The sequence below is a fragment of the Callithrix jacchus genome, chromosome 7, assembly GCF_049354715.1.
Source record: "Callithrix jacchus isolate 240 chromosome 7, calJac240_pri, whole genome shotgun sequence".
Taxonomy (NCBI): domain Eukaryota; kingdom Metazoa; phylum Chordata; class Mammalia; order Primates; family Cebidae; genus Callithrix; species Callithrix jacchus.
This window is the reverse complement of record NC_133508.1, coordinates 60857936-60874476: the sequence shown is the minus strand read 5'-3', so window position 1 is coordinate 60874476 and position 16541 is coordinate 60857936. Positions and strand designations below refer to the sequence as shown.

At 45.5% G+C, this 16541-nt stretch overlaps 1 protein-coding gene across 2 annotated transcripts in view; it reads left to right on the top strand.

The window, feature by feature from the left end:
- IFNLR1 (interferon lambda receptor 1) overlaps positions 1–16541 on the top strand; it is a 33957-nt gene that overhangs the window by 11820 nt on the left and 5596 nt on the right. For both annotated transcript variants that reach the window (XM_035308146.3, XM_035308147.3), the window contains exons 3-5: positions 6478–6662; positions 13298–13440; positions 16111–16270. In XM_035308146.3, the coding sequence (XP_035164037.1) occupies positions 6478–6662; positions 13298–13440; positions 16111–16270 (488 nt within the window). The remainder of the gene's footprint in view (positions 1–6477; positions 6663–13297; positions 13441–16110; positions 16271–16541) is intronic.

Here is a 16541-nt window from a genome sequence, read left to right as displayed (position 1 = left end):
CTCTTAGCCCATTTCAGCATCTACTCTAAGTTCAAAGTCTAATCTAAATCAGGTCTGGGTGTGACTGGAGGTGTTACTCATCCTGAGACCAAATTCCTCTCCACCTACGAACCTGTGAAACCAGGCTGGTTTTGTGCTTTGAAAATGAAGTGGTGGGACAGGTGTGGGATAGACTTTCCCATTCCAAAAGAGAAAACTAGGAAAGAAGGAAAGAGTGACAGGTCCCAAGCAAGTCTAAAACCTGGCAGGCCAAATGCCATTAGATTTTAAGTCTCAAGAATAGCCCTCTGGCTCAGTGCTCTGCCCTCTGGGTCCACTGGAGTGGCAGCCCCACCCCTTTGCCCTGGGTGGTGACCCTGGTTAGCAGCAGCCTAGCCTGCTGAAACTGAGGAGGAGACAGCCTTGCCTCTAGGTCTTTGGTGGCATTGACAATCCTACTGAGCTCTGAATCATCTTCCAGGTAATTTTTCTCTGTTCTTGAAGGATGATGCATGTTCACAGCCAAATAGCTCCAGCTCTTGTGCATTTCTTTAGAATCCTAGAAGTCTGACAGCCTTCCTTCATTCTGTCCCATCTCTGTCCCCTTTAGTCAAAGTTGGCGGTGCCTCTGCTGGTATAATCCCATCAGTATTTCTATGGGTTGCACCTCTGATCTCCTTAGCAAATGATTTTCTAGCCACAACCTTGATGTCCTCCTCAGAACACGCTTTCTTCTCTCTCTTTTTTTTTTTGCAATGTGGATTGGCTGAAAATTTTCCAAGTCTTCAAGTTCTAGTTCCTTCTTGCTTACCAATTCCTTTCATGCATCTCTTCTCTCACATTTTACTATAAGCAGTAAGAAGAAACCAGGTCATACCTTCAGCACTTTGCTTAGAAATCTCTTCAGCTAAGTGTCCAAGTTTATCTCTTTCAAGTTCTCTCTTTTTTGTTTGTTTACTTTATAATTTTTGAGATGCTAGCCAATGATCTTTGAACTTTTAATTTCTGCAAAACACTAGAAGACAATTCAGCCAGTTCTTTGCCACTTTATAACAAGGGTCATTTTCCCTCCAGTTTCCAATAACATGTTCGTCTTTTCCATCTGAGAACTCACCAGAATCACCTTTAAGGTCTATATTCCTATCAGTAGTCCCCTCAAGGCAATATAGGCTTTCTGTAACATGCACTTCAAACCTCTTTTAGATTCTACCCATCACGCAGTTCCAAAACCACTTCCATGTTTTTAGGTATTTGTTACATCAGCACCTCACTTCTGGTACCCAAATCTGCATTAGTTTGCTAGGGCTGCCATAACAAATTACCACGGTCTGGGTAAACCACAGAATTTATTTTCTCACCGTTCTGAAGGTTGGAAATCCAAGGTCAAGGCATTACTAGGTTTAGTTTCTCCTGAAGCCTCTCTCCTTGGCTAGCAGATGGCGCCTTCTTGCTGTGGTCTCACATGGCTTTCTCTCTGTGTGTGTTCACTCTGGTGTCTCCGCCTCTTCTTATAAGGACATCAGTCCTACTGGATTAGGGCCCCAGCCTTATTACTTCATTTAATCATAATTATCTCCAAGTATAGTACCACTGGGGATGAGAACTTCAACATATGTATTTTGGGGCAACTCAATTCAGTCCATAATAGGGCTATTATGAATTAAGCTATTGTGAACATTCATATGTAAGTCTTTGTGTGAATATGTTTTCATTTCTTTTAGATAAAGATCTAGGAGTATCAGCCTGTGAGACCACATAGTGAGACCCCATCTCCACAAAAGTTTTCAAAATTAGCCGGGCATGGTGGCACACACCTGTAACCCTGGCATCTCAGGAGGCTGAGGTGGGAGGATCCCTTGAGCACAAGAGTTTTAGGCTGCAGCGAGCTACGATTGCGCCACTGCACCCCAGCCTGGGTGACAGAGTGAGATTCTGTCTGTAAAAAAAGAGAGAGAAGGGAGGAAGGAGAGAAGAATGGGTTGGAGGGACAGAGGGAGAAGGAAAATGGATCTAGGAGTAGAATTTAGGAGATTAGGTAATGAATGTATACAGGAAACTGTTGAACTGTTTCCCAAGTGACTGTACCATTGTTCATTGCCACCAACAATATGTGATGAGAGTTCTAGTTACTCCATGTGCTTGTTAACACTTAGTATTATCAGTCTTTTTCATTTTAACCATTCTAGTGAGTATATAGCAGTATCTTATTATGGCTTTAATCTACAGTTCCCTGATGATGAATGACGTTGCACATCTTTTCATGTGCTTATTGGCCATTCATATATCTTTTGTGAAGTGAGTATTCAAATGTCCACTTTTTCCTAGGTCATTTGTTTTCTTTTTTATTTTCTTGTTTTTTCTTTACCCAAAATCACATCCTGAATTGTAAGATCATTTGTTTTCTTAGTATTGAGTTATCGATGAATACGAGTCCTTTATCAGTAGGTATTGTGATTTTTTTGTGTTCCCAATGGCTGGCCTTTTCATTTTCTTTAGGCTTTTTGGTGGGTTTTTATTTTTAAGAGAATTTTTTTTAATTTGATAAAATCCAATTTATCAGGTATTATAGACTAAATTAGGGAACCCTCCCCCACAAATTCATATGTTGAAGCCCTAATCTCTAAGTGACTCTTTGGAGAGGAGCCTTTAAGGAGGTAAAGTTAAATGAGATCATAAGTGTAGGCCCTAATCTAGTAGGACTGGTGTCTTTACAAGAAGAGAAAGACATCATGAGTGCACGCACACAGAAGAACAGCCATGTGGACAGAGCAAGAAGACATCCGTCTGCAAGCCAAGGACAGAGGCCTCAGTAGAAACCAAACCTGCCGATGTCTTGATCTTGGACTTCCAACCTCCAGATTTCTGTTGCTGAAGCCACCTAGCCTGTGGCGTTTTACTGTGCCAACCCTTAAAGACTAATACATCAGATTTGTTTTCCTTCAATGGTTAACGCTTTTGATGTCCTAAGGAATATTCGCCTAACCCAGGGTCATGAAGACTTTTCTTCTATGTTTTCTTCTAGAAGTTTTAGAATTTTAGCTTTTATGTATTTTTTTAAATGTCTTTCATCTTGCCTTCTGTTTCTTTTAAGGCATTATTTATTGTGTTAATTTGTTCTTATATTCCTTCTGATTTATTCTTCACTTCTGAAATGAGTTTTGCTTTTTTGAAATATATATAATTCTTTTCTGTGTCTGAGCTTTTCTAATTAGGTTTTATGCTGTTCTTTCATGTCTTGCCTCACTTTTTACTGTCTTTTAGTCCATTTTGAAGTATCAGGTTTCATTTTTGATATGTTCATGGATATGTTTTAGTGGCATGTTTTTTCTGACTTCTTACCGTTTATTGCTTAACTTACTAATTTCTATTCTTTTTTATTTTCTGTTATAAGTATTTGAAGTTATATGTTTTCCTCTAAGTACTACTTAGCTGTATTACATGTTTTTTTTTTTTTTTTAATTTTTTATTGGATTATAGGTTTTGGGGTACATGAGCAGAGCATGCAAGACAGTTGCGTAGGTACACACATGGCAGTGTGCTTTGCTTTTCTTCTCCCCTTCACTCACATTTGGCATTTCTCCCCAGGCTATCCCTCCCCACCTCCCCCTCCCACTGGCCCGCCCCTTTTCCCCCCAATAGACCCCAGTGTTTAGTACTCCCCTTTCTGTGTCCATGTGTTCTCATTTTTCATCACCTACCTATGAGTGAGAATATGCGGTGTTTCATTTTCTGTTCTTGTGTCAGTTTGCTGAGGATGATGTTCTCCAGATTCATCCATGTCCCGTTTGCGGATTCAACGAGAAGAGCTCCAATCCTGGGTTGTTCTCACAGCGCCATCTTGAGTCCAGTCTGTATTACATGTTTTTATTTGTATTGTTTGGTGATCATTCACTTTCAGATATTTATTAATTTGCATTATAATTACTTCTTTCGTTTGAATTGTTTTAAAAAATATTTTTAAGGCCAGGTGTGGTGACTCACACCTGTAATCCCAGCACTTTGGGAGGCTGAGGTGGGAGGATTGCTTGAGGCCAGAAGTTTGAGACCAGCCTAGGCAACAAAGTATCTACAAAACATTTTTTAAAAATTAGCTGGGCCAGGCGTGGTGGCTCACACCTGTAATCCCAGCACTTTGGGACACTGAGGCAGATGTACCACCTGAGGTCAGGAGTTCAAGACCAGCCTGGGCAACATGGTAAAACCCCATCTCTACTAAAATACAAAAATTAGCTGGGTGTGGTGATAGGTGACTGTAATCCCAGCTACCTGGGAGGCTGAAGCAGGAGAATTGCTTGAACCCCAGAGGAGGAATCTGCAGTGAGCCAAGATTGCACCACTGCACTTTAGCCTGGGTGACAGAGCAAGACTCTGTCTTGAAAAAAAAAAAAATGTGGTGGCACGTGCCTGTGGTCCCAGTGACTTGGGAGATTGAGGCAGGAGGATCACCTGAGCCCAGGAGGTAGAGGCTACAGTGAGGTATATTTACGCCACTGCACTCCAGCCTGTGTCACAGAACAAGACCCTATCTCAAAAAAACAAAATACGTTTTTAAATTTTCAAACTTCCTTTAGTTCTATTTTGTTATTAACTTTTAACTGGATTTTTTGCAGTCAGAGGAGATACTTTATGAGATAAAGTATGGCCTATTCTTCGAAATTTCTTGAGAACTGCTTTGTGTTAATATTTGTTAATCGTTCACATGTGGTTCAACCAATTTGTTGAGTTGATTCTGTACATGTTCATGAGACCAACTTGATAACTGTGTTGCTCTTTATTTCTTTATGTATTTCTTTTTCTTCTTCTATTCATCAATTACTGGGTGAGAGGTATTAAAATTTCCTGTTGTAAGCGTGGCTGTCTACTCTGTACCTGTACTTTGTCTATGTCTGCTTTAGAGGGTGAAGCTGTTTAGGTAGGCACACAGAAGTTTTCCATCTTCTTGGCGAATGGAATCATTTATCATTATCTAATGATTCTTTTCATCTTTAGTGTTGCTTTGGACTTTGAAGTCTGTATTTTGTCTCCTGTTAATATAACTACACTGGTTCCTTTGACGTGAATATTTGCATAATATAATGTTTTCCATGAAGAACAAAACAGAGGAATTGATTCTTCCCCAAAGTCTGTTCTTCATGCCAACTCCCTTCTCACCTTTTCCGTTCACCCCTGGTTGCTCCCCAAACCCAGGAGCAGTCCTTGATTCTCCTTTTCCTCACATTCTACATCCAGTCCATGAGCAAGTTCTATTAGTTCTATTCTTACCTCCAAAACAGATCCTGAAGCCGACCCTTTCTCACTGTCTGCACCATCATCCTGTTCCGCGAATACTAAGTGTTTTGTTAACACTTAGCATTATCAGTCTTTTTCATTTTAACCATTCCAGTGAGTATGTAGTCGTATTTTCTGCTGTGGGCTCCTTGCTGGTTGACCAGAGTGAGCTTGTAAAAACATGTCAGGCTGGGCACAGTGGCTCACGCCTGTAATCCCAACACTTTTGAGAGGCCGAGGCAGGTGGATCACCTGAGGTCAGTAGTTGGAGGCCAGCCTGGCCAACATGGTGAAACCCCGTCTCTACTACAAATACAAAATCAGCCAGGTGTGGCGGCATGCACTTGTAATCCCAGCTACTCGGGAGGCTGAGGCAGGAGAATCACTTGAACCTGGGAGGTGGAGGTTGCAGTGAGCCAGGATCATGCCACTGTACTCCAGCCTGGGTAACAGAGTGAGACTCCATCTCAAAAAACAAAACAAAAGCACGTTAGAGTTAGACCCCCTGTGTCTCTGGCTTAGTCCATTTGTGCTGCTTTAACAAAATACCTTAGAATGGGGTAATTCTAGTAATTGCTATTAATAAATAATAGCAATTTAATTCTCACAGTTCTAGAGGCTGGGAAGTCCAAGATCAAGGTGGCACCTGATTCTGTTCTGGTAAGGGCTGCTCTCTGCTTCCCAGATGGTGCCTTCTCTCTGTATCTTCACATAGTGGAAGGGCAAACACTGTGTCCTCACATGGCAGAAGAGACGGAAGGGCCAGGCAGCTCTCTGAAGCCTCCAGGTTGGAGTCATGGACCTGCATGTTCCCCTCTGACACCCACAGAGTATCCATCATGGTGCTTGGCATGCAGCAGGTGACCCATAAAAGCCTGAATGAACAAACTTATAGTAATGGTCACTAGTACTAGGAATAGCAGCAACCCCAACAGCCCTGTGAGAGAGGCATTACAGATGAGGAAACTGAGGCTTAGGAGCAGGGACCTGCCTATAGTCCCAAAGCAAGGGAGGGACAGGGCTGGGATTCCCACTCCCATCCGTCTGGCTCCAGAACCTGAGCTCCTGACCAGGCTATTCTTATCCTATCTCAGCCAGTGTCTGCCTGTCTGGACAGATAGACCTATGGGCAGTCCAGCCAAATGGTGGGACACGTGATCACCTGTTCTCTAAGTTCCCAACCCTGAGAGGCTGAGTCCATGGCCCAAGCTCTCCTGTCTCCTTCCCCAGCTCTCCCACCCCTGGATGGTGGCGCAAAGTTGACAAGTGTGCAGGAACCAAGGAGCTGGTGTGTTCTCTGATGTGCCTGAAGAAACAGGACCTGTACAACAAGTTCAAAGGGCGCGTGCAGACAGTTTCTCCCAGCTCCAAGTCCCCCTGGGTGGAGTCCAAATACCTGGATTACCTTTTTGAAGGTAAGTCTATTGTAAGGGACTGAGTGGGAGGCTCTCCATCCCATCCAGGAGCTGTACTCAGTGGTGCTGCACTCCTGACCATCTATCTCCCACTTCCCCAAAGCAGAGGGGAACTCCCTGGGGCCAACCGCTTTGAGATGGAGCGTGGGACCAGCAATGGCCCGGGGCCATGTCTGGCAGCCTGTCAGGGAGTTAGGGGTGCTCCAGCCAGCACCAGCAATCTCACATGTGCCCTCTGCTAACAATGTTCATTATCTTCAGCTGAGGACCATTTGGGACATGGACTACACAAGTCACTTGATATGCTTATTCCTATTTTTTATGTTCAACTTCTCTCCTTAAAATCAATGCTTAAAACAAATTCTGGGGCAGGCACAGTGGCTCATGCCTGTAATCCCAGCACTTTGGGAGGCCGAGGTGGGCAGATCACCTGAGGTCAGGAGTTTGAGACCAGCCTGGCCAACATGGTGAAACCCCATCTTTACTGAAAATACAAAAATTAGCAGGACATGGTGATGGGTGCCTATAATCCCAGCTACTCAGGAGGCTGAGACAGGAGACTCACCTGAACCCAGAAGGTGGAGGTTGCAGTGAGCCAAGATCATGCCACTGCACTCCAGCCTGGGCAACAGAACCAGATTCTGTCTTTAAATAAATAAATAAATTCTGGATGCTAAAGTATTTTCTGTAGGCTGCAGAAATTTGGGCGGGGGGTGGTAAAGAAGGTAGAAAAAAGTGTCCCATGCTTACTGCCAGAAATCACAAGTGTTGACATTGGGTGAGGAGAGCACTTTTTGTTTCAGTCTGTTTTTAATCTTCTCAGCAGTCTTGTGAGGTTCATTTCCATCAACCCAAGACTCATAGAAGCTAAGAAACTTGGCAGAATACACCTCTAGTAACCGGTGGATATAGGTATAAATTAGATCTTTCTGACCTTGGGTAACAAGGGGAGGATAAATGCCCAGACAGTGCCCTGAGAGCTGAGAGCTGTAACTTGCTGCCCAGGCTTTTCACAACATTCAAGGGCAAAACAAGGCTTTAAGAGAGAAGAGGGAGGGGCTGATTGCAGGGCAGCAGGAAAGGATGGTGGAGAAGGAAGAAGAGATGATTCGTGTGGGAAGAAGCTGTCTCGGCCGATGGATAAAAGGAGGGAAGGACAGATGGGTAAGAAGAAAGGGAGGATGGAGAGGATGGAGGAGGCAGCAATGGAAAACGGGAAAGAAGGAGGCTGGATGGAAGGATGGATGCCTATTAGGAAGGAAATACATGTGGATGGAGAGATGGAGGAGGATAGGAAGTGTATTAGTTAAGGTTCTCCAGAGAAACCGAACCAACGGGATATATATAAATATAATAAGAGGAGGCCAGGCGTGGTGGCTCACACCTGTAATCCAAGCACTTTGGGAGGCCAAGGCAGATGGATCACTTGAAATCAGAAGTTTGAGACCAGCCTGGCCAACATGGTGAAACCCTGTCTCTACTAAAAATACAAAAATTAGCTGGACATGGTGGCACACACATGTAGTCCCAGCTCCTCAGGAGGCTGAGGCAGGGGAATCGCTTGAACCTGGGAGGTGGAGGTTGCAGTGAGCCAAGATCATGCCACTGCACTCCAGCCTGGGTGACAGAGCAAGACTCCATCTCAAAAAAAAAAAGAAAAGATATAATAAGAAGAGATGTATTATGGGAAATGGCTCATGCAATTGTAGACACAAAAACATTCACAATATGCAGTCATATGCTGGAGAACCAGGAAAGCTTCTGGTGTGATTCCATCTGGGTCTGAAGGCCCAAGACCAGGGGAGCAGTGGTGTCCGAGGCCACAAGCCCGACAATCAGAAGGTCCACTGATATAAGTCCCAGAGTCCAAATGCCCGAGAACAGGAAGCTCCGATGTCCAAGGGCAGGAAAGTTAATGTGCCAGCTCGGGAAGAGAGAGCATGAATGTGCCATTCCTCCATCTTTTGTTCTCTTTGGGCCCTCAGTGGATTGGATGATGCCTGCCCACCCTGGTGAGGACACATCTTCACCCAGTCTACGGATTCAAATGTTAATCTCCTCTGGGAAAATCCTCACAAATGGGCCCAGAAATAATTTTTTACCAACTACCTGGGTATTCCTTAACCCAGTCAAATTGACACATAAAATCAACCATCACTGGCCAGGCACTGTGGTTCACACCCGTAATCCCAGCACTTTGGGAGGTCAAGGTGGGAGGATCCCTTGAGGCCAAGGCAGGCAGATCACTTGAGCCCAGGAGTTCAAGACCAGCCTGGGCAACATAAGTAGAACTCATCTCTACAAAAAAAAAAAAAAAGAATAAAATCTCTGGATGTGGTGGTGCACACCTGTGGTCCCAGCTATTTGGGAGGCCAAGGTGGGAGGATGACTTGAGCCTGGGAGGTCAGGGCTGCAGTGAGCCATGATTGTTCTGTTGCACTCCAGCCTGGGTGACAGATCTGAAAGAAAAAAAATTTAACCATCACAGAAGGTAGAAGGAAAGACAGATGGGTGTGTGAGATGGGTGGGTAGATAATATAGAAGAAAAATGGGACATCCGGGAAGGGAAGGAAGGGCTGGAGCGCAGGAGAAGCAAGGAAGGAAGGCGAGACAAGGAGGAAGGATGTGTAGAAAGATAAAAAAGAAGAATGGATGGATGGGAAGAATGGAGAGTAGCTAAGGAGGCTGGCCTGCTAGATAAAAGGGAGGAAGTATAGATGAATAATTAGAAAGGAGGCATAGGAAGGAAAAGATATTGGTTAGAAAGGGTGATTGAGGGGAAAGGAAGGGAAGCTGGGATGGATGGATGGATGGATGGGAAGGAAACGAAGGATGAGAAGGCAGACAGGAAGGCTGTCTGGCTAGAAGGATGGTGGACAAACCACAATAATTGGATGGATAGGACTAAGACATTAGAAGAATAAAGGGAAAGACACAAAGAGATTTAAAATGTTTTAATTGTTTGCCTCCTCCCTGAATTTCTCCTGATTCTTCAGCCCCATATCCCAAGTCATGGTGACTCTTCCTGCCTTTGCACTTCCTCCACACTTTTCTTGCTCTCATCTGTGGCCTTGGTCACTATGGTAGTTTGCATATTTCATTTACCCTAAAGCTTATCCTGACCTGGAGGTTAGGATACAAGGAGGCCTCATCTCCCCATTCTGGTCATCTCCCTTCCCAAAGCTTATACCTAGTAGTACCCAGGAGATGTTACCTAAACATGTAAGTAATGGCATCATGAGGAAGCCACATGATTAACTTGACCACAAACACAGGGCAGAGGTGACTAGTGTGGTCAGAGATCCCTGCTGGCTGGGAATCAGGGAAGGCTGAATGGGAGAAGTGGCATTTTAGTTAGAACTTGAAGGATGGTGTATTAGTTTTCTCTGGCTGCCATATCCCTTTTCACATTGCCCTCTCCATCTTCAAACCATTGGACAAGACTAGAGGGCCCTCAACAGACTGTCAGTAGGAATATGGAAGTTAAAGACTCAGAGTGCAGAAAGAAACAAGCAGCATTATAGAGAAAATACCCCTCCAAGATTACCTCAATCATTGTGAAGAGCCTGTTAGTAGATACCCCGATACTCAAGGCACTGCTTCACAAGGTAAGGAACACATTATTGAAAACTTGAGAAAGGGAGACACTTGTTCCGTATTGGCAGAAAGCTTAGCAGAATTGTGTCCTGCAGTCATGTGGGAAGCAGAGCTCGTAAATGATGAACTTGAGTGCTTATCAGAGGAGGTTTCCAAACAAAATGTGGAAGGCACAGCCTGGTTTCTTCCTGCCACCTTTAGTAAAATGCAAGAGGAGAGAGAGAAAATGAGGGAAGAATTTAAACAGAAAGGAACTAGGACTTGAGGATTACTGAAGTTCTCAACTTATGCAAAAAACAATAAAATTAAGAGATTGTAGCCAGGCATGGTGGCTCACGCCTGTAATCCCAGCAATTTGGGGGGCCAAGTTGGGCAGATCACCTGAGGTCAGGAGTTTGAGACTAGCCTGGTCAATGTGGTGAAACCCTGTCTTTACTAAAAATACAAAAATTAGCTGGGTGTGGTTGTGGGCACCTGTAATCCCAGCTTCTCAGGAGGCTGAGGCAGGAGAATCGCTTGAACCCAACAGGCGGAGGTTGCAGCCAGCCAAGATCACGCCACTACACTCCAACCTGGGTGACAGAACAAGATTCCATCTCAAAAAAAACAAAAATTGCTCCCAAAAGTGCTACATAGAGAAACAGCCAAGTGTATGATTGTACCAAACCTCAGGAAGATCAAAGATCAAAGTACTCAGTCACTTAAAAGACTCTTTGAAGAGATTAAGTGTATAACTCACAGTGCCCTTAAATCAAACCAGGGGACTTCTAGGAAGCTGAAGAGCATTGTCCCTCAGCCATGTCAGCTGGAGCCAAAGTAGAGAAGGTTTATCTGAAAAAAAAGATTTGTGGACCTGGATTTATCCAATAATGCAGTGGATTCCCCCATGACATTCATAGGAGACCCATAAAGTTCCTGAGAACTTTACATCCATAGAAACACTGTTAGCTTGGGCTAAATAGAACACAGAGGGTATGAAATCAAAGAAGGCTGTTGGACTGTCCATTTTCAGTGAGATGCACACTGAAAAAACTACTTAGCTGCGAATACCTGCTACCTTTAGCAAAAAGGAAGTATGACTCAGACAGTGAAAGCAGAAGTTCAAAGGGCAGTGCTAAGAGCCAAAGATAATTTTTCCCAGGTCTTGAAACCTAATGGAGTTTTCTTGGCTGGATTTTCAAGCTGCATTGGAACATGACTCCATTGTCCCTTCCATTTCCCCATGCTTGAGCCAGATTATCTGGAACTGCTATCCTGTGCCTGTCCCACATTTTATGGTTGGAAGCAGATAACTGTAGTTTTGCTGGCCCACAGATGGAGAGAAACTGTGCCCAGGAGTTATACTGTTGGACAACGCCCAGGGTCTCTTTGACTCTGATTTAAATACTAAATACTGTTCATTTGGGAATTTGAGTTGATACTATAAGGAGATGAGATCGTGGGGGACATTGGGATGGAGGGAATGGGTTTTGCATTTGAAAGAGATATGGATTTGGGGTGGGGGCAGCGGGAGGACCATGGTAGGCAGAATGAGCCTCTAAAGGTGCTTCGCCCCAGTCCCTGGCAGCTGAGAATATGTCAGATGTCAGTATTGCATGGCAATAGGGAATCTTAATTAAAGCTATAGACTGCTATGGTTTGAATGGCCCCTTAAAACTCATGTTGACATTTAATCATCATTGTGATTGCATTAAGAAGCAGCACTATTAAAAGGTGACTTAGTCCTTAAGAGTTCTGCCCCCATGAATAGATTAACGTCAGTCTTGCGGGAGTGTGTTTATCAAGAATGGATTGTTAGAGAAGTGAATTCTGGCCAGGTGCAGTGGCTCACACCCATAATCCCAGCATGCTGGGGGGCCGAGGCTGGCCGGTCTCTTGAAGTCAGCAGTTTGAGATCCGCCTGGCCAATGTGGTGAAACCCTGTCTCTACTAAAAAATACAAAAATTATCCGCAAGTGGTGGTGCATGCCTGTGATCCCAGCAACTCGGGAGGCTGAAGCAGAAGGAGCTCCTGAATCCAGGAGACAGAGGTTGCAGTGAGCCGATATTGCCCCATTGCACTCCAGCCTGGGTGACAGAGCAAGACCCTGTCTCAAAAAAAAAAAAAGAAAAGAAAAGAAAAGTGAGTTCTGCCCTCTCTTCCCGGCTCACTCTCCCCCTCTCTTACCCTCCACCTTCCGCCTTGGGAAGGCCAGCACAAAGGCCCTCACCAGATGCCAGTGCCATGTTTTTGGACTTCCAAGTCTCCAGAACCATGAGCCAAATACATTTCTGTTCATTGTAAGTTACCTAGTGTGTGACAGTCTGTAATAGCAACACAAAATGGACTGAGATCTTCAAATAGTGAGGCTATCCTGGATAATCCAGATGGGCCCAGTCTAATCCCATGAGCCCTTGAAACTTTCTCCAGTTGGAAGCAGAAGAAAAGTGGCAGGCCATGGTGCGGTTTCTGGTTTGACGATGGAAGGGCAATGTGATGAGAAATGCAGGTGCCTTCCGGAGCTGAGAGGCTCCCACTAACAACTGGCCAGGAAACAGGGACCACAGTCCTACAGCCACAGAGAACTAAGTTTTGCTGACAACCCAGAGCAGAGGAACCAGCCGGGTCCACCTGGACTTCTGACCTAGAGAACTGTGAGATCATAAGTGTGTATGGTTTTAAGCCACTCTGTGTGTGGTAATTTGTCATGGCTGCAACAGGAAATGCACCCAGATGGGCAGGATCTGCCAGGCCAGTGACATGTTAAGGGCATCCAGGTGGAAGGGATGGCATGAGTGAAGCCAGGTCAGCGATGAGCCTGCCCGGGTCACCTCTCCTCTCTAAGCCTCAGTTTTCCCCTCTATGAAATGAGAATAGTGATACCTCCCTCCCAGGGTCAGTGCAAGGCTGAAATAACAGGTTCTAAGGTGCTAGGTGCACAGGAAGTGTTTGAAACATGCTGGTTGCTTTTCCATTTCCAAGAGAGCTCTCTGGTCTGGGGGGATGGAGGCAGCATGGCCCCTCGGGATTACTGACCGGCCCTGCTCTGTTTCTGCAGTGGAGCCGGCCCCACCTCTCCTGGTGCTCACCCAGACGGAGGAGATCCTGAGTGTCAATGCCACCTACCAGCTGCCCCCCTGCATGCCCCTACTGGATCTGAAGTATGAGGTGGCATTCTGGAAGGAAGAGGCCAGAAACAAGGTAGGAAGCTCCTTTCCTGCCCCCAGGCTAGGCCCCCTTCTCCACCAATTCACACTTCGGTTCTCCTTACCCTCCCAGCCTGCTCCTGCTCGCCTCCTCCAGGAAGCCTTCTCTGTACACCCCTGACTCCTGGTAGTCAGCCCTTGACTTGTACACAGTGTGACTGGCCTGTGGCTCACCCTGCCTTTGTCCCCCGAAGAAACTAAGAACAGGGAGAGCATCCTGCCCCGGCACAGTACAGAGGCCAAGCACACAGCAGTTTGCTAGTTAATATTTTTAAGAAGTATTATTATTGTTATCATTTTGAGATGGAATCTCACTCTGTCGCCCAGGCTGGAGTACAGGGGCACTATCTCGGCTCACTGCAACCTCTGCCTCCCGGGTTCAAGTGATTCTCATGCCTCAGCCTCCTGAGTAGCTGGGATTACAGGCGTGCACCACCATGCCAGGCTAATTTTTGTATTTTTAGTAGAAACAGGTTTCACCATGTTGGCCAGGCTGGTCTTGAACTGCCAACCTCAAGTGATCTACCCTCCTTGGCCTCCCAAAGTGCTGGGATTACAGGCATGAGCCACTGTGCCTGGCCATTTTAAAAATTATTAACCTTTCCTTTTTTTCTTCTAATAAAATCTGATCAAAGTATGACGACCTACAAGAGGCCTGCTTGCCAAGTCAACAGATTCAGTAGAGAAAAACTAAAAACTACAGATAAGCTCTAAGAAGAAAACCAAAAGTACCCAGAGATGACCACACATCACTCTGGTGCTTATCCAGTTTCAGATTGTTTTCTGTGTATGCATGCGTGTATATCTGCATTTATTTATGGCAAGGCCAGATAGTGGATATTTTTGGCTTTGTGGGCCCTGTGTTCTCTCAGGATGACTCAGCGCTGCAGTTAGAGCCCAAAAGGAGCCGTAGCCAATCTGTAAATGGATGGGCATCGCTGGGTTCCAGTAAAACTGTTTACAGGCCAGGTGCGGTGGCTCAAGCCTGTAATCCCAGTACTCTGGGAGACTGCAGTGGGAGGATTACCTTAGTCCAGGAGTTCAAGAGCAGCCTGGGCAATATGGTGAAACACCATCTCTAAAAAAAAAACTTGGAAAAAAAAGGCCGAGTATGGTGAAGAATGCTTGTGGTCCCAGCTACTTGGGATGCTGAGGCAGGAGGATCTCTTGGGCCCAGGAAGTAGAGGCTACAGTGAGCCATAATCACTTCTCTGTACTTCAGTTCAGCCTGGGCAGCAAAGTGAGACCTTGTCTCAAAAAAATAAAAAATAAACTTTTTTACATAACCAAATGGCCAGCCAGGTTTGGTCCACGGCCCCTTACTCCGGTTTGTTCTTGCTTCCGCTAAGGCAGCGCTCACACTCCTGATCCCCTGCATCCTCTGGATTCCAGGGAGTGTAGATCTCAATCCAGTGAGGTTCCTGCCTTCAAGAACCTCATAAATATTCCAGACCAGCACTGATCAATAGAAAGAAATACAATGCAAGCCACATGTGCAGTTTTACGCGTTCCATGGTACATTAAGTAAAAAGAGGCAAGTCAATCAAATTTTAATAACAGATTTTACTTCATCCAATAGAATGGCATCATTTCAGTGTGCAATCCTGATAAAAATGATTGAGATCTTTTACATTCTTTTTCCCTGCTTCTTTGAAATCCGATGTGTGTTTTGTATTTGGAACACCTCTCAGTGTGGACCAGATGCATTTCACATGCTCAGCAGCCACACGTGGCCAGTGCCTTCTGTACCAGGCGGTGCAGCATTTGTAGAGGTTTCCTCCACTCCCGATAGACTGGGAGACCCTAAGATGGGAAGCCCAAGGAATCTGCTTCTCAAAGTAGGGACCCACAGGCAGACCCTAATGGGGTGCAGGCCAGGGTGACCCCAAGTGGCAGGCTGCTTTTGAACCATGGCTATCCCTACCTGGAGACTCAGCTGAAAAGAACTCAGGTAGTGTTGGGAAGTGCTTCCTCAATCCTTAAACTTTAATGCAGGAAAAGAATAGAAGGTTCGGGCAAGGAGGGAGGATCACTTAAGGCCAGGAGTTAGAGACCAGCTTGGGCAACAGCAAGACCTTGCCTGTACCAAAAATAATTTTAAAAAATTATCCAGGCACAGTGGCTCATGCCTGTAATCCCAACACTTTGAGGCCAAGGCGGGTGGATCACCTGAGGTCAAGAGTTCGAGACCAGCCTGACCAACTTGGGGGAACCCTATCTCTATAAAAAATACAAAATTAGCTGGGCATGGTAGCATATGCCTGTAATCCCAGCTACTTGGGAGTGGGAGGCAGGAGAATCACTCAAACCCAGGAGGCAGAGATTGTGGTTAGCCAAGATTGCGCCATTGTACTCCAGACTGGACAACAAGAAGCAAAACTCAATCTCAAAAAATATATAAATAAATAAAAATTACCCAGGTATGGTGGTGTGAACCTGTAGTCCCTAGCTACTTGGAGAGCTGAGGTGGGAGGATCGCTTGAGCCCAGGAGTTTGAGGCTGCAGTGAGCTGTGATCACAGCACTGCACTTTGGCCTGGGTGACAGAGCCAGACCCTATTGCCTGAAAAAAAAGAAACACTACTGCATCGGCCAACCCCACTCTCTCCTGGCTGTGAAACCAATCCCCATGCAGTTCTGCCACTCTCTGCTTCTTTTCCAAACAGACCCTATTTCCAGTCACTCCCCATGGCCAGCCAGTCCAGATCACCCTCCAGCCAGCCGCCGGCGAACGCCACTGCGTAAGTGCCAGAACCATCTACACCTTCAGTGTCCCGAAATACAGCGAATTCTCTCAGCCCGCCTGCTTCTTGCTGGAGGTCCCAGGTGGGTACTAAGTGGTGCGGAAGCGGGAACTTTCCCTCTGGACCTTGGGAGCTTTGTGACACCATGGTTATGAGCATGAGCCTAGAGATAGACTCACCTGGATTAAAACCACACTCCTTGTGTGTCTTCGGGAGGCTTACATAATGCCCCGAGCCTTTGTTTGCACAGTCTGTAGAATGGGTTTATTCTTGTGAGGATTAAATGGGGTAATGATCCTGAAGCACTCAGCACATGTTGTAAGCAAGAGCCATTGTTGTTTCTTTCACTATTA